The sequence below is a fragment of the Indicator indicator genome, chromosome 7 (genome assembly GCF_027791375.1).
Source record: "Indicator indicator isolate 239-I01 chromosome 7, UM_Iind_1.1, whole genome shotgun sequence".
Classification (NCBI taxonomy): domain Eukaryota; kingdom Metazoa; phylum Chordata; class Aves; order Piciformes; family Indicatoridae; genus Indicator; species Indicator indicator.
This window is the reverse complement of record NC_072016.1, coordinates 13,820,375-13,841,316: the sequence shown is the minus strand read 5'-3', so window position 1 is coordinate 13,841,316 and position 20,942 is coordinate 13,820,375. Positions and strand designations below refer to the sequence as shown.

The following is a 20,942-nucleotide window of genomic DNA, read 5'->3' as shown; positions in this document are numbered from 1 at the left end:
TAGTTTGGGGAGTTTATCATCTTTGATGTGAATAACTCAAGCATGCACACTTTAGAGTTGCTCCCTGAGAAGATTCTAGCAGTTAAAAGAATATAAACAGCAGAGGAGGATGAGAGAGAATTGATTTTAAATGTATCCGAACATTTCCAGAGTATACATTTCAACATTTCCTTATCTTTAATAATAAGGTATTTATTCAATCAAATGGAATTAAATGTAATAGCATAATGTTCTGTTTCTCTGTTTTGTAGGCTAGCCAGATTAGTTTACCATGCTCATTTTAAAAGAGAATAAAGGAATAGATTCAGGCAACATATGCAGCTGGGTATTAAAAGCACCTTTCACTAAGCTATATAAAATGGGCAAGTAGCATTTTCATAAAATATTTACAATGGAATTCACATGAAAGCAGGGCACTAAAAGAGCACCTGACTATAACCAAGAAGGAGCAGTGAAAGCCTGTGTGAATACTGAAATTGAGAGAAACTGAACTGTGCTTTCCAGAAAGTGTGTGCTCCTACACTTTTCCTCCCAAGAAACCCTGCTTTGAAGCCAGGTCTGTATCACAGTATCACCGTATATCAGAGGTTGGAAGGGACCTCAAGAGATCATCAGGTCCAACCCCCCTGCCAGGGCAGGATCACTTAGGGTAGTCCGCACAGGAATGCATCCAGGTGAGTTTTGAAAGCCTCCAGAGAAGGAGACTCCATGACCTCTCTGGGCAGCCTGTTCCAGTGCTCTGTCATCCTCACTGTACAGAAGTTTCTCCTCAAGTTGAGCTGAAATCTTCTCTGTTCAAGTTTGAACCCATAGTTCCTTGTTCTATCACTGTGAACCACTGAAAAGAGCCTGGACACCTCCCCTTGCCCCCCACCTGTCAGATATTGATAGATATTGATCAGATCCCTCTCACCCTTCTCTCCAGACTAAATAGCCCCAGGGCTCTCAGTCTCTCTTCATAGGGGAGATGCTCAAGTCCCTTAATCATCCTCATGGCTCTCCGTTGGATTCTCTCCAGCAGGTCTCTGTCTCTTTTGAACTGGGCAGCCCAAAACTGGACACAGGATTCCAGGTGTGGTCTCACTTGGGCAGAGTAGAGAAGTAGAAGAACTTCCCTAGACCTGCTGGACACACCTTTCTTGATACATCCCAGGATCCCATTGGCTCTCTTGGCCACAAGAGCACATTGTTGTTCCATGGAGAACTTGCTGTCCACCAGCACTCCAAGGTCTTTCTCTGGGGAGCTGCTTCCCAGTAGGGCAGCCCCTAACCTGTACTGATGCCTGTTGTTATTTCTGCCCAGATGTAGGACCCTGCACTTGTCCTTATTAAACTTCATGAGGTTTGCCTGCTCCCAATTCTCCAGCCTGTCCAGGTCATGTTGGATGGCTGCACAGCCTGATGGGGTGTCAGCCAACCCTCCCAGTTTTGTATCATCAGGAACTTGCTGAGGGTACTCTCAATGCCCTCATCCAGGTCGTTGATAAAGATACTGAACAAAACTGCACCCAATACTGATCCCTGGGGGACACCACTTGCCACTTGCCTCCAAGTTGACTCTGTGCCACTGATGATGACCCTCTGAACTCTGTTGTGGAGCCAGTTTGCAAGCCACCTCACTGACCAGCCATCTATGCCACTTTTTCTGAGCTTTTCTATGAGGATGTTATGGGAGACAGTACTATGGGCTTCAGGCAGAGGTACGTACTAGACACTGCTTGGGATGCTGGTGATGGCACAGACAGGTCTTTCATCACAGGTGATGAAAGACATTTCCTTAAATGCCCATCAACATTGTGTACATCTCATTCTGAATCCACGCCTTTGATAGTGCAGTGGAAACTGATCTTACAGCAAGAACATCAAAACACAGAAATTTGTTCTAAAATTCCCTCCAGGGATGTGAACTTCTCTGAGCTACAAGAGACTGCACTGAGATGGAAAAATTTCTGCAAGTTTCTATGTTTTCAGATCACTAATTGTATGTGGTGGAGAGCAGGTTATTCACTCATCTGGGATTTGAAAATCCTGTTAACCTCAGAAGGTATGTTTTTATAAAATTGCATCATTGGCAGAGAACTTTTCATGACATTGTACTGTGTTTATTAGAGAGGGAAAACCTCTTTGCATTAGGTTCAAAGCCAGAAACTAATTTCCAAAGGAGCCCAGTGCCTAGGTTGCTTACATATTTTGACAATCTCACTAGGCCTTCTGTTTTCAGCGTTTTGGCACCTAAATACCCTTGAAAATCTGGCTCAAGAGTTATTACAGTAACACAAAGGAATAATAACTTATGCTTTTCATGCCAGAAGGATTTTACTGGCACTGAGCATCTTGATGCAACACAGTGAGTAATTATATTTACATGTTTGAGAGCACTGTATTAATTGTAGCATAAAATAAGACTTTAACATATGTAAAGAAGCTGTTCTCAAATACATTATTCCTTGTAGGGGTTGAGATAAAGTAAAGCCTTTTACTAAGCCCAGGAAGGTTGTAAACAGGGAAATGGCTACTGTTCAATGGTGTATTCATAGTCTGGAGAGCAGACATGGAGCAAACAAAACAGATTGCTCAGCTTTAGTGCTAGACCCAGCACTATTTTCTTTTTTTTTTTTTCCTTCCCCATCACTATTTGTTTTCCTTGCCTCTATTATTTTGCTTAAGCTTCTTTCAGTTCCTATGAAAATATCTCATATAATTTCAAAATAACCTTGAAATTCTTTATTTAGACAGTTTTAATGTTATGAATAAGAAAGAGGAATAGATATTTTGGCTTCTGGGTTATCCTTAGGCAAGGAAAGAAATGAATGGAGCCTGTATTGAGCTATGTATATATTTGCTTCGTGGCCTCTGGAAGACCTCAGAGCTGAAAGCACTGTATTAATTTTTGATGATTAGTTGCTATTCTGATGAAAAGTGTTTCTTTATATGTGATAATACATTTGAAGTAGCAAGACCTATAGGGCTGGGGAAATGTCAGTCATACTTTTAAAATTTAATTTTTCTCTTATGGCCATAATTGCAGGAAACAGGTTTTGACTCATTTTTCTGTAACTCAGGTTGTATGCCAATCTGTGATAAAATAACTGGAAATAAAATTGATAGATCTGACTTAGGCACACTTTCCTCATCTTGCTTCCTCTCCCTAACATCAGCAATGAGGATTGAAAGATGTAACATTTCTGACACATTCCGAAGACTGGTAAAATCCAAATTCTCTGCAATGCTAATAATAAAAATCCCACTTGATGTGGAAGTGGAGTTATTTACCACTGAACTAGGTGTGTGCTAAAACAGATGCACTTGCTCTAAACCTGGTCATTTACACTCACTGTGCTTTGACAGAAACTCAGGGTGATACCCAACTGGATCCAGCACAATGTCTGCAACAAATTTTAGTGTAAGTTCTCTGATGACCACTATCCCATCCTCTAGGAGAGGGTGGCACACAGCCTCTATAATCTCCTCTGTAGGTGTTTGGAGGTCTCTGGTTGATTAAAAGCAGGAAGGTAGTTACCTTTCTTTACTGTGTCTGCTACAGATAGCAACACATTCCACAGCAAATTGTAGAAAGCAACATTGGCAATGAATGCCAAAGGTGTTATTTAAACATGTCTTTAATATTTTCTCTTTGTGTTTCATTGCTTTTGTATAAAACACTAAATAGTTTCTTTCATTGTAAATTTAATTTCAAAACAGCAAATAATTTCTTTCATTGTACATTTAATTTCAAAAACTTGTCTTTTGTTTACTCTCCTAAAAAAAAAGCCCCACAACTTTTAAATCAAATAAAGTACACAGAGTTAGAAAGTGTACAGCCTGTTCTACAACATATTTGTATACTGTAATTACTTGTGTTCTAGGATATAATTCCTGGTTAACAATAGGAAGGTACAATTATTTATTCTTAATAAATTGAAAATGTGCTATGTAATTTGGGAAAGGTTTTAAAGGAAAACTTGATGGAACTGGGCCATTCAGCCAGCTGAAGACCTTGCTGATATTTTGAGATACTTTTGTTATGATCAATGTTATTTCCATAAAGCCTTTATAGGTAATGGCTGTTTTAAAAAATAAAAGCATATTTGCATTTGTCTGCAGTAGTTCTCTGCAAGAAGTCCCAGCTAGTAGAAAGCAAGTGATGTCTCTGCTTGTGAGACACCTGGTTTTGATTTCAGAGGGGAAACAGAAGAAAATTACTTCAATGGGTGGTGACATATACAGCTGTTGCCTGTCACTAAGCATGCTGCCTTCCTCGAGTGAAAACACTTCTACCTTGCATCATGGATACAATCAGAACTCCAGCTGTATTCTCCCAGAAAAAAAGACAGAAAAGGATGCATTCCCCAAATCTCTCCTGCAATTATGAAATAAAGTTCAATAAGATTGTCATTTTCATTATGCAGAGGAAGATGGGGATGACCAGAAGGACATTCCTGATAGAGTTGGCAAGAAGAAAAGGTTTCAGAGTAGAAAGTGAGCTAAGGTAGGAAAATGTTTATGCATGTAGAAATAATACCTAATCATGCTGCTTGAAACATTCTAATTTAATAAATGCAGCCATACAAGTGGTTGTGGTTGAAGTTTTTGCCTGTGTGTTTGGTGGATATACTTTGCTCTATGAAGATGCTCTGGGATTTCAGCAAGTCTTCCTAAAGTTTGATTCATTTATATTGTCTTCTAGGCAGAGAGCAGGCAGAACACAAACATTAGCAAAATGTAGAGTTTTTTTACCTCTGAAATCTGTGGTACTAAGTTGTCTTAAGTTTCTTAATTTTAACTTAATCTGCTGCTTCACATGTGGGACAATGACAAATGTAAGAGACGAACTTACAGATGTTTTTCATGGGAAATGCTTCCATGCATTTGTATAGTGTCACTGGGATCAATGTATCATGTCTCTAGCTGATCTAAAACAGACATTGTTTATTTGCCTTTTGAAGCTGAGTTAACATTAAACTTAATGGCCAATTTCTGAAATGAAAAGATGTTAAATATACAGCAAAGAAAAATATGATGGTTCAAGGAGGACATTTCCTTAGAACATCTCTAGTATCCTAATACTTAATCTCTTGGTGAGTAATACACTGATGTGAGTTTCAAAGTTACTGGTTTACACTGGTACTATCTAAAGGAGCACTGAAATAAAACCCCAGGATTAAAATACCATAGGTGTTGCATTTCAGGGTGAACATATACTTCACCTGCAGATTTTTCTGATTCTGTTTCTGTAAGACAACTCACTTTGAAGGAAGCCTTCTCCAAATAGTGCTTTTCTTGAATGCTGTCATTATGTGGTTTTCAAAAACTACATTACGTAGGTTCTCCGAAAAGCTGGAAAAAAACAAGTATTGATCATTACTCTGTATCTGTATACAGATAGTGTTCAGCTGGGTCCCTGCTATAAAAGCTCATTTCCACAGATTTTTCAATCCCATCAACTTTGAAAGCCTGAGGAAGAAGGGAGGATGAAAAAATTTGTAAAGCAAGATTCAAGCAGGTATTGAACGAAATAGGTAATTAGCTTCTGATATCAAACTAATTGAATTCTCAGGGAAGAAAAAATTAACTGGGCTGCTCTGAATCCTACACTAACAAACCCCTGAGGACCAAATGTATGTTTTATCTGGGCTGCTCTGACGTAGAAGTATTTATTGCCAATATTCCAGACTTTCTGTATGTTGTATGCATGATGGGTGTTATGTTTAATTTCATTTTAGCTGCTACTGGTTAAAACTATTTAACTGTTGATTTTGTTGTTGTTGTTTTTTTTCCCCCCAACAATGCCAAAAGCAATACTAAACTTGTTCTTCTCTATACCAAGAAAAACAGCACAGCTGTACAGGTACCAGAGGAAACTGGTGCACAGCAGTTTAGCTAAACTAAACACAGCTAAACTGCTGCTGTGAGCATAGTGATGGCAAAGTTCCCAGATCTGCAGCTTGGCACAAATACATTACATATGAATATTTTATATAACGTGAAATAAACCACAGGAAGCAGAAGTTCTATGTCTCTAACCGATCTTTAGTTTATTTATTTATTTATCTACTCACATAAAGACATGACAGTTTAATTAAAGGAGAACCTAACAAGGTTAAATAATAAAAGCAGGGGGTATTTGATGGAGATTCACCTAACCTAGGTTTGTAATCTTTTAAAGTAAATTGGGATTTCTGAAGTTTTTTTTTAATTTATTTTTTATGAGCACTGCTCTATAAGTTGCAAAATGTGGAGAGAAAAGAAAATATTGTGCTATACCATGACAGGTTTGATATTGCTGAAGTATAGTGCACTCAATACATCTATTTCCAAAATGTAGTACATTCAATGCTGTGGTCACAATTTTCTCTGGGGTGACCCAATAGTTGTCATTGAGATTTGCTGATTTAATGGAATCAGTGACTATTGGTATAAACTAGGAACTCAGGCCAAGGTGTTTTGTTGGTCTCCTAGAAAGTAATTTACTTTGTAAAGTTGTGCAGTCTGTTGTGCAGTTAACACACGTTATTTTTGAAGTCTGGCGATCTGCCAGGTCCATTTGAAATTTACTGTATGTGCACAAGCATGGTCTAGCACAATGTTATGGAGGCTTGCAAATGGAGGTGGCTGTCATCAGGACAATTTATGTTTCAGTTTTTATAGAAATAAGCCTAGAGTTAAGTCAGATAATGATACTGTCTGGCCTTTACTTCAAAAAGTTGTGGAGTCTGCTGACTGATATCAGTTACTTTCAGCATATATTTCAGAGATATTGAGGTCCTACAGGTTGCATAAAAATGAAATTTCATCATTTATCTGTTACTGGTTTTGTGAGTGACAGCAGCCCCTTTAGGGTATGTGTGAAGGGGGAACACAAGTGATCACTCAAAATTTCCTACCAAGTTAGTTTTCTAAGCTCACTGAGGAGCATCAGCAGGCCAGGTAGAAATTTACAGGTCTTCTGAAGTATGTTTGTAATTTTTTTCTTCAAATACAACTTTGTCTGTGTTTATTATTTTTCTGTGGAAGCTGAAGAACCATGTCTTTTTGTCATGCATGCCAAATATTTCCAGAGTTGGAAAAAATGTGTAATAGGGTAGTGCTTATGGAAGGCAAATGATGCTGAAAGAAAGGAAATACTGTACTTAGAGGAGCTGTCAGATTAAAGTATTTTCCTCAAAGCAGATTCAGTGACTAGAACAGATATACTGTCATATGAAAATGCAGCTGCTTCCCACACCCTAATGTACAATATAAACTATAATTTTTGGGAAGTGCATGGTAAGTGAATATGGAAAATAACAGTTCTTCATCTGTGTACAGTACTTTTTCTGTCCTTCTTGCCAGTGACTCAGTCACTCATATTGTGGCTGAGAACAACTCTTACCTGGAGGTGCTGGACTGGCTAAGAGGACAGGCTGTGGGAGACAGCTCCAGATTTGAATTACTGGATATCTCCTGGCTCACAGCCTGCATGGAAGCTGGAAGGCCAATTGATTTAGAACTGAAGTATCGTCTCATGGTAAGACACATCCCTCAGTGTGAATACTGTATTTATTTATTTATGTATTTATGTTCCCTAAAATGTATATATGCTTGTGTTACGATATGCTTTTTGAATTCAAAAACTTTTTTTTTCCTTTACATGAGTAATTCACACAGTTTTAACAGATTAAAAAGACCTTATGTACCTTCAATATCAGTATCTGGTAATGCTAAGTTACTGTACCATAAACGTGTTACAAACTGGAAATGCACATTGTTCTTGGAAAAACAGGGGTGCAGCTAAAAAGGAAATATGCCTCATTGATGCATTTGCTGTTGTTATGGTATTTGATATACTTCTTCAAATACCTCTGCTTCATGGTAAATGTCCCAATGAAAGCGGTGCATTTTAATGAGCTACTGATGGATTGCCTCTTCAAAACAACACAAAAGCTTCAAAACTTTTGCTGTTTGGACACGATTACCTAACCTCTGGACCCATGAAGGACCTGTGAAATGGAGACTGCTGCAGCCTGTGGATATGCATGTTTACATGTGTCACCATCAAGTAAAACTGTACCAAAAAATAATTTAATTTCTAGTATATTGTCTCTCCATGGGAGCTGCAAGTCAGAGATATTGTGAATGGTAGACTAATGATTCCGTGAAAGATGTTTGACCTTGAAGAAAGAGATGATGACATTTTCATCTGATCTACATCTGACAGAACTATGTGCTAATTTGTCAAACTGCAGTGTAGTGTGAAACACAAGTATTCAATACCCCCAGCAGAGGCTGTAGATGACAGAGGTGTGGTAGGGATGCAAGGGCATGCTGTGTGCAGTGTGCCAACAGAACATGATGCTGGGCCATGGAACAGATTCTGCGCTGCAGCGGAATGAACATATTCCCTTGTACTGCACACACTTGATCCTCACAGTGCACTGGTGAAGAAATTAATTCTTATGTCAAGACAATTACAGCTCCGAGCTAAAGCTCTCTGAAGTAAAGTGAGAGATTCCTGCTGACTTCTGAGGGTCTGGATTAGGCTCCTGGTGAACTGTGACCCCACTGCAAGACAGTATCTAGGAAATCTGTCAACACTGGGACCGTGGTAAATCCGCAATGTGTACCTTCTGTGAGGCAGAGGATGCCTGAATATCTAACAGCAGTATCACAATATTCCATGCTTCCTCATCCTGATGTTTAGATTATGAGGGATGGATTCATAAATACCACCCTTCCCCAAGAAAAGCTGTAGCTCCTGATTTTTTTCAGTCATCTTTCTCTGACAAAAACCCTTTTTCCAGAATTTCACACGTAAGAGTTATAGTTTAACAACACTTTGGGAGGGAGAAGTGAATGCATCAGATGGAGCTGTTGCTCTCAGACTCAACATAATTCCATGACAGAATACATATTTGTATTTGCTGCCCTTCCAAGGAAGTACGGCAGTACATTCAGTTTTAGTGATTCTGCTGAAGAGAAAATAGACCAAAAGATGGAATGAAAAACTAAAAAAAAAACTAAAACAAAACAAAACAAAACAAAAAAAAATCCTGAAAACCTTGTAACTATTACATTATATAATCTCATGGGCAAACAGGTAATAGAAATATAAATACTGGAAATGCAAATAAGTTCTCTGAACAATAAATAAATTCAAAACATGAACAAAATCGTACGAACTTTGCTGACAGTTTCACACCAGGATTAAAAGTAAACCAAATTACCCTTTATGTACATTCTTAATTTCAGCAGTACATGAAGACCTCTAGATTCAGGTATCTTGGAAAATATTTTTTTACTTTTAAAAAAGCCTAATATTATTTTCAAAGCAAGGAATGTCTTTGTCTTTCTCCAAAATGTCTTAATCTATGCCGAAGCTTACTATATGAGTTTTTTTTCTAATCAATGAGAAAACCACTGCAAGAAGAACTCTTTCTTTTCTTTTATACATATACATATATATATCAATCCTTTTGGAATACTGCTGGAGCAGAAACTTCTGAATAAGGTAGCACAATTGTCAGGAGATCATTATTATGTCAGGAGATCATTTATACTTTGAGACTGGCTCTGCAAGCAAATGCCTCTGGTTTTATGGAAAGAAAGATTTCATGCCAGTAAATGTAGAGTGTAATAAGCAAGCCAGTGACGGCTGTGCTGTTAACTTTAAACCTTGGCTTTAAAACCACTCTTAATTATATAGTGGCTTTAAAGTAATAAATATTTTTATAAAACAAAGAAGGAAGGAAGAGAAAGGATTCTAGAAGCTGAGCAAATTTTTAAAATAATCTTATTGCTGCAGTATCACCATGATTATTTTTTTTTCTGCCTTGAGAAATGAGGAAAGATTGAGGAAAAGGTTAATTTTCTGTTTAAGTACCAGACTGAACTTGTACATAATGTAGTTTAATTGGAGCTTCACTGAAGACAAATTTGGTCCATTAGATCAGTCTTGTAAAATGTGGAATGAAAGTGAATTAACTAACCTGGAACTCAGGCTACATTCTGAAGGCTTTAAGGTATGGATTGCAGTGGGAGTTTGTTTTGCATGAAATCTTGTCTACATGTAGGTTAGTGGTAAAATTCCCATTAATCCCAATAGCAGTAAGATTTTGTCTTTCAGTTCTTACAGTAGCCTATTTTAAAGGTTGTTCTTCATTCAGGATATTTGTTTTAATGTGTTACTAACAAGAAATGTCCTTCTCCTACCAAAACACAGGGAATGACAGAGCATAAGCTAATGTATTAATTACAATTGTCTGTGGTTGCAAATGACCTGAGAGATGTTCTGACTGTAGTGATTTATAGAGTACAAAAGTTTGTGGGAACAGATCTAAGATGGTCTGAATTCTTATTGATTTATTTGGTAACAGTTGATGTTTATTGTTAATAACCATTGTTTAGTTTAGTTGGCTATGGAAATGTGGTAGCCAAGCATCTGCTTTAAAGGGAAATAAAAATGTTATTTTTCTGTCAATGGAATATCTTTGTCCTGGGACACCTTTCCCACCACAAGATGGTAGGTATTCTGGAAAATAGCAGGGCATGGACATTAACATGCATGCAAGGACATCCCCACATGCTAGAAAAAGTGCTATTTCCTGGGTAATGAAAAGAGAGAGGCAGAGAGGAAGCTTTCAGAGGGAAGGAAGAGAACTGTAAGTGGGTTACATCCTCAACAGCCTTGTGAACTGTGCTTTGACTGTCTATTCTGCCTTTTCCTCATTCAGAATCTGAAAGTTGCTTCAGTTTTTTTTTTTTTTTGAAAGGAAAAGAGATTTATTTCCTGAAACAATGGATTTCTCTCTACACTAGAAAAAGGAAATATTGCATCTTTTGATCCCTTACTATATCATGTGATAGCAACTCACGTTTAACATTTTCCAGAATGTGTCATTCTGTTGCCTGGTGAAAGAGAGAGGCTCTAACTGATGGAAGAAATCCTTCATATTGACAGTCAGGGTTTCCCAGAAAATAAAATGAAACTTATAAACTGGCTGCCTTCTCTTCATAAAATACTGGATATCAGCAGACTTTATTATTCGAACAGTGCTTTCTGGATTTTACTAAGCTGCTGGCTCTTGTGTAGTGGAGCCTGGCACAGTCTCTGCTATCTGTGTACCTATTCACTCCTACTCCATTTTCTCTCTCTGTTATTTCCCTGTGTCATTTTACTTCTTTCTGTGTGTATTAAAAAAAATATAATATCTTGACAAAGCAAAGGAGTTCTCTACAAGATTCTGCAACTGTGTCTGCTGTACAAGCTAATGCTAGTGGTACAAGCTAATGCTAGTGGCGCAGGCTGGTTTTCCTGCTTATGCTATATGAAAAATGTGTATGGAGGAAGGGTAGTGACTTTGAAGCACTCTAGCATATAGTAGCCTACACATTGGATATTTTTTAGTGGTTGCCTGTGTCCAGTGTACCATAATTTCATTTTAATGTAGTTATTTGACCAAAAAGAAAAAAAAAAAAAAGAAATGTAATGCTTACATTTTCCTCATCTGGAGGTGTTTCCTCTCAGTACTACAAATTATTCTGAAGTAGTGTGAATTTCCAAGATTGCTTGTTCTGCACTGTAATTGCTACTGGGTAAAACTTCTCATAATCTATACAAATTACTGTATCCCTTCTGGTCTTCCTACCAAAACCCCAACATCAGTCCTGTTCTTAGGTTCTGATCATGATAGTGTATCATCTCTAGTTTTCAAGCAGTCAAAACATTATGCCCTAAAAATCAGACTGTCATAATTACTGTTTGCTAGATACTCTTGTTATTGATTTCTAGGTGGTTTCTTTTGTTGTTATATATAGTCAAGTCCTGTTAATTAGAAACATAACTATTGCTGATTACGAAAAATGCTCAGATATCTTTGATAAGACAGGAACAGGATGTTTATATGCCAGTTTGTCACTCTCTTAAACACATAGTGTTTCTACATTAATTTTGTGCTCATCCACATTCCCAGGTAATGCCACCTGTAGGGCCCTTGTTCTTTGTGTGTCTATGTCCTAATGAAGACCATAGCTTATCATATATTATATTCAGTAACACTCTGTTTGCTCACAGTCTTTGCAGCTAGTACTATTGTTTAAGGCAATATATTAGCTGTAATCAATCATAGTTTATATAATTTAAAATAAATGTTGAAGTATAATTCATGAATGCATCCAAAAGTCGATGAGTTGTTTTGTTGAGCCTGGCTGAAACCCATTTTGGTTATCCCTGAGAGTAGTCTCACACATAACACAGCTTCCTTCCTTCCTTCCTTTCAGGGAGTACAATGAAAACTGCTACATAATTCACTGCTCCTTCAGCTGTGCAAGCAAATGCATTTTTTTGTGTGCTGGTGAACACAATTATTTAACTCATGTATCAAATACAAGGGAGATTTAGTATAAAATGATATGTGGGGAATGTGTGAAGGCATATACAGGTGTTTAGAGTTTAGCCTAGCACACATGATGACTTTGTATCTGCATGTCAGGATACAAAGGAGAAAAGAGCTCATTATTCCATTGCAGGGATGAAAATGTCCTCCATGTGTCTTTGTGATTTTGTTGCAGTTGTTGAGTCATTTTTCCTGTGGCTTTTGGATAGCGTAATACAATACGTTCTTGAGAGATCTGCCAAATGTTTTCAGAGAAAATGACAGCAAAAGTTATACAGAAATGCTGAGACCACTGAGTGTTTCCAAAGTATTTCAGATTTGGACACCCTTAATGAAAGCAAAGGAATTAAAGGACTGGGCATAGAAAGAAGTAGAAAAACTGGTGCTAGATTGTTGTTTTCCATGTACTGACTGGATAGGACACTCTCATGTTGAGGACTTGTGCTCAGGACTGTCTTTTGCCAATGGGGACATGACTTTGTGTATCCTGTCTGTCAGGAGATTTCTCTTCCACACCTACTGGAATGGGTTGCCCACAGATTTCTTATTGATTTTGGTTGACTTTGCATGGAGCAAAATTAGGAGAAGAGCAAATGAGCATGTAGGTAGCTCGGTGCTTGCAAACTCCCTTTTAAGGTTTGGCACCTGTCTCTTTTTCCTTGCTCCACTGAACACCTAAAAATGAAGTCTGAATTGGATCAGCAAGTATGGATGGGGCTGAGAAACTCTTATCATAAAGTGAACACTGGCTGTTTTTGAAGGGGTGGAAACAATTCTTGCATGGCTGTTTGTAAATCCTTCCTTTGCTTTATGATGACCCAAAAAACCCAATGTTTGTCTTTAGTGAATTAAATCCAAGCAAAAAAAAAAAATAATCCCCAATTGTTTCTTTGTTTTGATTAAAATTTTATCTGGAAGAATGGGGGTAGATTTCTTTTAAAGTCATATGCAGATTTTTTCCTTCACCACTGAATTTAACTAGAGAATGAAAAAGTCAGTTATTTGAAGATATTTACTCTCTGCCCTCCTTGCCCTGCCATCCCTGATCTTATGTTGAATCATTCTGTGTTTTCTGGGAAAACTCTGTTCTTTCAAGCTTATCCACTCTGAAAGCTTTGTAGTTTTTCAATTTTACTGCAATAATGAATAGTAGCAGAGAGATTTGCCACGTAGAGTGTCTTTTTTAAAATTATTTTTTCTAAATGGCAGTGTCATTGAAAAGTCCCTGCAAGAATTTGCTGCAAAACCAGAAAAAAAATCTCAGTAATCACCATACAAACTGATATTGTCAATGTAGGCAGTGTGAAATCGAATGTTTTTCCTAGGAATACAGTGGGAACATAATTATTCTCTTGCCTTCTGTTTTAAGCTACATGTTTTGGATCCATGAAATGCATTTTTGATATTTTAAGCTATTTCACAGTAGTCACCAACTCCTTCTCCCCTCCTTCTCCCCTCCTTCTCCCCTCCTTCTCCCCTCCTTCTCCCCTCCTTCTCCCCTCCTTCTCCCCTCCTCTCCCTCCTTCTCCCCTCCTCCTCCCCTCCTCCTCCCCTCCTCCTCCCCTCCTCCTCCCCTCCTCCTCCCCTCCTCCCCTCCTCCTCCCCTCCTCTCCCCTCCTTCCCCTCCTCCTCCCCTCCTCCTCCCCTCCTCCTCCCCTCCTTCTCCCCTCCTTCTCCCCTCCTTCTCCTCTCCTTCTCCCCTCTTTTCTTCTTTCTGTCTTTCTTTCTGTCTTTTTTTTTTTTTTCCTTGTCAGGATCAAGATCAGTCTCCTACTTCAAATATACCTAAACCCGAAGTGTCATCGTTTGCTGCAAGCAAAGTCTCTCCTTATTCGTGTCAAAGGAAGACAACTTTAAAGAACTACAACAAGATATTCACGGTAATGTCCATGAAATAACTATGAAATGAAAACTGGCATAAGTAAAACGAGTACACTACTTGCATCAATGTTTTCTATGGCATCCTCAGCAAATTTGGGAGTTAAATAGGCAGCACAGTGATAACAATTAAAACCAATTATAAATCTGCCATACTTTAATTAAAGTTGAGTGCAGGCTTAATTGTATTCTTTAAGTACTGCTGAAAGCTTAACACAGTGGAACTTAAAATATGCTAATAGTGGAACTCCAAATACACTAATAGCTTGTGAACACATGAATTTTTAAAACAAATGGTGGAATAACATTCTGAAAGTGTCTTTTAGCCTTTTATTGCAGACTTATTTCCAACTTGTCAAATAATGGCTATCAAGTTTGCTTTAGGTCAGTCCAAGATAATTCAAATTGCTGTGCTGAACTGTCTTTTGTCTAAGTGTTAGCTTCTTCAAGGTGTGGTTGTAAACTTCAGATTTTCACAACTGCTTAGTTATGGAAACAGGTTGTGTGATGAATGTAACCAGCACGATGAAAAAAGCCCTTAAATTGTCTATTTAAATAGAAATCTTAGAGGGTGTCATATATCCTATTTAATTCTCATGATATTACATGGTTCAGTGGGTATGAAGAGCCTGAATCATCTGCTCTTAAGTTATCATGCCTAATGGCTCCTCCTGGCTGGCTCTAGATGCCGTTCAATAGGAAACTTGACACAGAGACTCTAAGGTAGAACACTCTGAATAAATCTGTCATAGTTACTATCATGCTTCAACTATAACATGAAACACCTCTTCATCTTCCTAAAGTGTTTGTCATTTATAATCTTTTGTGCTTTTAATTTGTGTGTGTACAATGACTATTCCTAGAAGACACAAAGTTGTTGTCGGTGGTTTATTATCATTAACATTTTGAGTACAAAAAAAGTCTAGAATCCGTTAGTTCCATTTTAAATTATACCTATTAAAATGAAAAATAATTTTGGAAACATCTAACACCTATATTTGTAAATTCACACAGTATTTCTCCATTTTCAAAGAGAGAGTACTGTAATTCTAGTAGATATGTAGTCTGTCTTCTAGCCGTTGAATTCCTGAATGTAGTCCAAGTTTCAGTTCAAATGAAAACTCTGATAGCAGCAACCTATTCACTGAGTGGGTTCTGTTATACCTGTGTTTCACAGAGAGGCAGTCTATGAATTACTTCCAGGTTTATCATTGCAGCAGTTTTAATGTTGGAGTAGAACTTGTGTTCTGCTAATTCAATTTATCAAATACGTTAGAAGCTGGGCAGTTAGATGACTGAAGCAGACTCCCTTCTGTTACTCTATATATATCAAGCATTTCTGAGTCTGGGCAGAAATTAAGTTTTGTAGTGACAAAGGTGCTGGTTTTCCATCCTCCTACTTTAGAGAGTAACTGTTCTGAGTTCATGACATATTTTATTTTGGGAAGTGATACTGGAGAAGTTGATAGTGAGTATGAGTCTGTTTAAACATCTGCATCTTGGCAGTTGTAATGTGTGGTGGGTTGATTTTGGCTGGATGCCAGGTGCCCACCAAGCTACTCTATCATTCCTCTCCTCAGCAGGGGCACGGTGGGGAAACTGGCAGGGAGAAAAAAAATTGGTTCAAGATAAAGGCAGCTTAATAAAATAAAAAGCTGTGCACAGAAGATTTATTCTCTGATTCCCATCAGCAGGTGAAGTCCAGCCACTCCCTGGGAAGTAAGGCCTCAGTATATATAGCAATTGCTCCAGAAGACAAGTGATGCAATAAGAAATGTTTCCTGCTCCTCCTCTTTCACTTAACTTTTATTGCTGAGTAAATATCTTATGGTATGGAATATCCATTTAGTCAGTTCGGGTCACTTGCCCTGGCCATGTCCTTTCCCAAGAGCTTACCAACCCCCAGCTTGCTGGTGAGGGGGAAATCACAGCATCACAGAACATTAGGGCTTGGAAGGGACCTCCAGAGATCATTGAGTCCAAACCACCCTGCCAAAGCAGGATCACCTAGGGCAGGCTGCACAGGAACACATCCAGGTGGGGCTTGAAAGTCTTCAGAGAAGGAGACTACATACTTTCTGGGCAGCCTGTGCCAATGTTTCATCACCCTCGCTGTACAGAAGAGTCTCCTTGTGTTGAGGTGGAACCTCCTGTGTTCCAGCTTGTAAAAATTGTTCCTTGTCTTAGCACTGGGCACCACTCAAAAAAGAGACCATCACTTTCATCTTGACACTCACACCTCAGATATTTATAGACTCTGATAAGATCACCTTTCAGCCTTCTCTATTCAAGACTAAACAGCCCCAGGTCTCTCAGTCTTTCTCCATAGGAGAGATGTTCAAGTCTCACAGTCATCCTTGTAAGTCTCCATTGGACTCTCTCCATCAGATCTCTGTCTCTCTTGAATTGGGGAGCCCAAAACTGGACCACAGTATTCCAGGTGTGGTCTCACCAGGGCAGAGTAGAGCAGGAGGAGAACCTCCCTGGACCTGCTGAATACACTTTGCTTGATGCACTCCAGGATGCTGTTGTCCCGTGGATAAGTTGCTCTCCAGTAGGGCTCCAAGGTCCTTCTCCATGGAGCTGCATTCCAGCAGGATGACCTCTAGTCTGTACTGGTGCCTGCTATTCTTCCCCAGACACAGGATTCTGCAGTTGTCCTTATTGAACTTCGTGGAGTTCACTCTGGCCCAGCTCTGCAGCCTGTCCAGATGTCATTGGATGGCAGCACAGCCTGACAGGGTGTCAGCTGCCCTCCCCAGTTTTGTATCACCAGTGAACTAGATGAGGGTACACTCAATCCCCTCATCCATGTCACTGATGAAGATATTGAAGAAAACTGGACCCAGTACTGATCCCTGGGGAACACCACTGGCCACAGGCTTCCAACTGAGCTCTGTGCCTCAGATCACAACTCTGAACTCTGCTGTTGAGCCAATTACTGATGCACCTCGTGGTCCAATCATCTAACCCACTCTTCTTGAGTTTGCCTAGGAGGTTGTTATGGGAGGCAGTATCCAAAGTCAAGATAGACAATAACCACTGCTCTCCCTTCATCTCTCCATTTGGTCATGCCTTTGTAGAAGACTATCAGATTAGTCAAGCAGGATTTCCCCTTAGTGAATTCATGCTGGCTGCTCTTGATAACTCTCTTTCTTTCATGGGGTTAGATGAGAGGCAGGCTTGGTGTAATGCCAGCACTGCTTAGCCCTAGCCAAAACACTGGTGTATTATCAGCCTTTCCTAGTCACCAGTAAAAAGCAGAGCACTATGAGGGCTGTTATGGGGGAAAATTAACTCCGTCTCAGCCAGACCCAAAATATAATGTAACTCCCTAGGGTGGGTGCTCTTTCTCCTGGTGACCAAACCCTGCAGTGACAGTTGAAGGTTTGGGTATTTATGAACTGCAGGAGCTGTCCTGTTCCCTGGAGGTGTGATATTAGGTCTGCCTCATGTAATTGGAGCCTGATTTTTAGTTTTGCTGTTGTTTCATTGGTTTTATATTAAGGTTATGATTCATATTCTCAAAAAAGTGTTCTAATAGATTTATTTATATTTTCAGTGCTTGCACTTAGCAAGTGCATTGAAGCATTGGTATAATTCACTTGGTCACGCTGTGGGCAGCCAGCTATTTAATGACAGATTTTCCCTGGCTCAGTGTTGTATGTCCTGAAAATTAGGTCCAAACCATCATGAATTATGTGTTGATGATAGTATTTTGTTATCACAACTTTATTTTATGAGGCAGGGTTGTTCCTTTTTCTTACAGATTTTCTGTTTTCTTTCATTGCTTGGAAAGAATCTTTTTTTGGTCCTGCCTCTAATAGGGGCACAAAGCTATTATTTGCATATGCATTCTTGGATGAACTTGTGAATTCTTCCTTTTATTAGACTTTTCCCTGATACCTTGCATCAAATTTATCTTTCAAATGAATAGTAGATAAGTTTAAGACAGAGAAGTAGTTAGGTTTGAAATCTTTTAGTCTCTTCAGAAGAGCAGGAAAACAGTCGCTAAAGGCTGTGAGGTGTGCAGAACAGGGTTTTCAATGTGCTGATTTTGATGGTTTTGGAGACTTCATTTATGGAGAAATTATTACTTGGTGATCAGTCTTATGCTTGAGTACTGATCTGTATGTATTTTACCATGAAAGACCAATTATTGACATCAAATAACAGAGATATTTGATCAGAGCTCATGAGGATAATGTTGTGGCTTAACACACTAGGTGTAATTTCTATGTTCAGCTCTTCTTTCATGTTTCCTTTCTGTTCTAACAGCCAGAAAATAATTTACAGAAAGGTGCTCCCATCATGGAAGGAGCTATAGAAGGGCTGGGAAAGATTGTGCAGATGGGCATGAGTATGTGCAGCATCAAATTACTATTTTATGAGCTGTTGAGTAGTAGCAAGGCCTGTTGTGTGAAGCATAGATGAAGTATGTCAAATGGCATGCCAAGGAAAAGACAATGCCATTGTGTGGCAACTCATGAAGGAGCAATGCAACTGCTTCAGAGTTGTGGGGTTTCATACATTCTTTGCCTCACTGTGTGTGATGTACTGTGGCCTCCCAGTACTTAGTTTGGGAACCACTGGTGTGGGCTTCACTGATTTGGATGATTCAGTAAAGCACCTGAGCACATAGCCCTGAGTACACAGGTGAACTGTAGCTGTTCAGATGGGTAAAGCTGCAAATTAAACGGGCAGATCACTTTACCAGAGGCTGTACCTTAGCATGTTTCCTTTGTGTTTGTCTAAACTGTTAATGTCATTATGGAACATGACATTACAATGTTGTTTTCTGTCTCATTTGTAAATAACTAGCCATCCTTCCCCTCTCCCACTCCAAATATGCTCTTGGGGGGCTGCATTCTGTTTGTCATGTGGTAAAATAATTGGAGTCATTCTGCTGTGCCTGAGGGGGGTTGTTGGATTTGAATATTAATACCAAACTACAATAAAACTCAGAAAGACATTCTTCTATGAGGAAAATGCAATTTAATTCCTACAGAAGAATCTAATTAAGTCAGAGGCAAATGGTTCTGTGATTCTGAGGCTTATTGCTAATGCTACAGAATGTTGCTTTGCTTTGGCTGTTACTCATGGTAATGAGAAAAGAGATGCTCAATATGGGAAAGATGCCTGGTTTCCACTCTGAGAGGAAAAAGAAATAATTCCTTTTTTATTTTCTTTTAGTTTTTAACCTACAGAAACATGTATCAGTTATGCCAGTGGCTCAAGCATTGATTATTATGCCATTTTAAAACAGACCTCAGGAGAACCTCAATTTTAATTTTATAATGAACTTGAGAGTTGCTTGGGTAGAAAACCACTAATTGAATGCCTACCCTTAATATTATGTGCTGTCCCACTGACATAACTTACTACCATAAAAATTCTCCAGAAAGTACATCAAACTTGCAGATTTTTGTAAACATATGTGAAGTGCCCAAAATGAACTGGTGCTTTGGTCTAAGGAAGAAGTATCCTTACTTATAAGGAAAGTGGAAGGGGCTCCCTAAAATACAGACAGAATGTAAATACATCTGCAATTTTTGGTAACCCAAATTTATGTGTATGCATCACATTTACACTGCCTTTTTTGGGGGGCCATGTATTAATACATGTTGTCTATATTTAGCATTTTATGTTTCTGATTCCCACTGTGTGCTTTTTATCTGGGGCAGCGTTATGTTTTTGACACATTAACTGTGTTTTTGTGCCCTTTTAGCCAATCTTTTCTCACAGTTGTCTTGTTTTCACATTGTGTGGAAGAAAAAAAATGGAAACTTCTCAAGAGAACTACTTTTGGCTGTTGCAAGAAATGAACCTCTTGTTATTGGTTAATATGAGGAGCAGCTGGAGCTAATATTTATTTCTAATGACAGTATGTATACAAGGATCCTCAGATCATGCACATTATGCTATTGCTGTCATTCTCATTCTTTGGACCTGGGCAAATATTGGGCTTTTCAGTTCAGATACCAAAAATAAAAAGAAAACAGATTGAATAAAAATGGTTTGTGTTTTTTCTTTTTTTTTTGGAAATCACTTTAGTCAAGAGTACAGATTTGTTCAAATTGCTTAATTCTCCTTGAAGTTAGCACCTATTTGTTCTCATAGAATCACAGTTCTTTTCTCTCTTTGTGTATACAAGATGTATTCACAAGTCCTATGTCTATTCCTACTGACACAGGAAATTAAGATTTACACTGGGGAAAGTGAGAATAAAATTATTTAAATGGATGGCTTATTCTAAATCTCTTTAAAATCATTTTGGTCAGTTTTGAATGGACACCAAATACTGGCAGCAGCAATGTGATGAGGACTAGGAAGTACTCTGGATTTACAACTTACTAAATAAATGTCAAGTAGAAAATAGTGCTTGAGAGGAAAGGCAATTTAGCTCAGATTGCTTTTCTGAGTATAATAGTCATTCAACCACATATTGTGTAGGATGATTAGGTTTGGTTCTTTGTTTAGAACACTTTGCTATTCAGCTTTTTGGATCAAGTTCACCTGTACAATGGTATGCTACTTGAAAATTTGTGCTGCAGTAGAATGAAAGGCTCAAGTAAGACAGAGGCCTTTTTTATGAGAGATGCTGTACAAACACATTGTAAAAGACAATTCAAGCCCTGGAGAATTCCTAGCTCTAATAGACAGTAAATGAAAGATAGCAAGGGGGATAATGGC

The 20,942-nt window shown here is 38.5% G+C and overlaps 1 protein-coding gene across 1 annotated transcript in view; it reads left to right on the top strand.

Moving 5' to 3' along the window:
• The first annotated feature begins 4,286 nt into the window (after positions 1 to 4,286).
• Positions 4,287 to 20,942, top strand: part of DNTT (DNA nucleotidylexotransferase) — an 86,605-nt gene continuing 69,949 nt past the window's right edge. The window contains exons 1-3 of the mRNA XM_054382468.1: positions 4,287 to 4,489; positions 7,333 to 7,507; positions 14,126 to 14,251. Of these exons, the coding sequence (XP_054238443.1) occupies positions 4,287 to 4,489; positions 7,333 to 7,507; positions 14,126 to 14,251 (504 nt within the window). The remainder of the gene's footprint in view (positions 4,490 to 7,332; positions 7,508 to 14,125; positions 14,252 to 20,942) is intronic.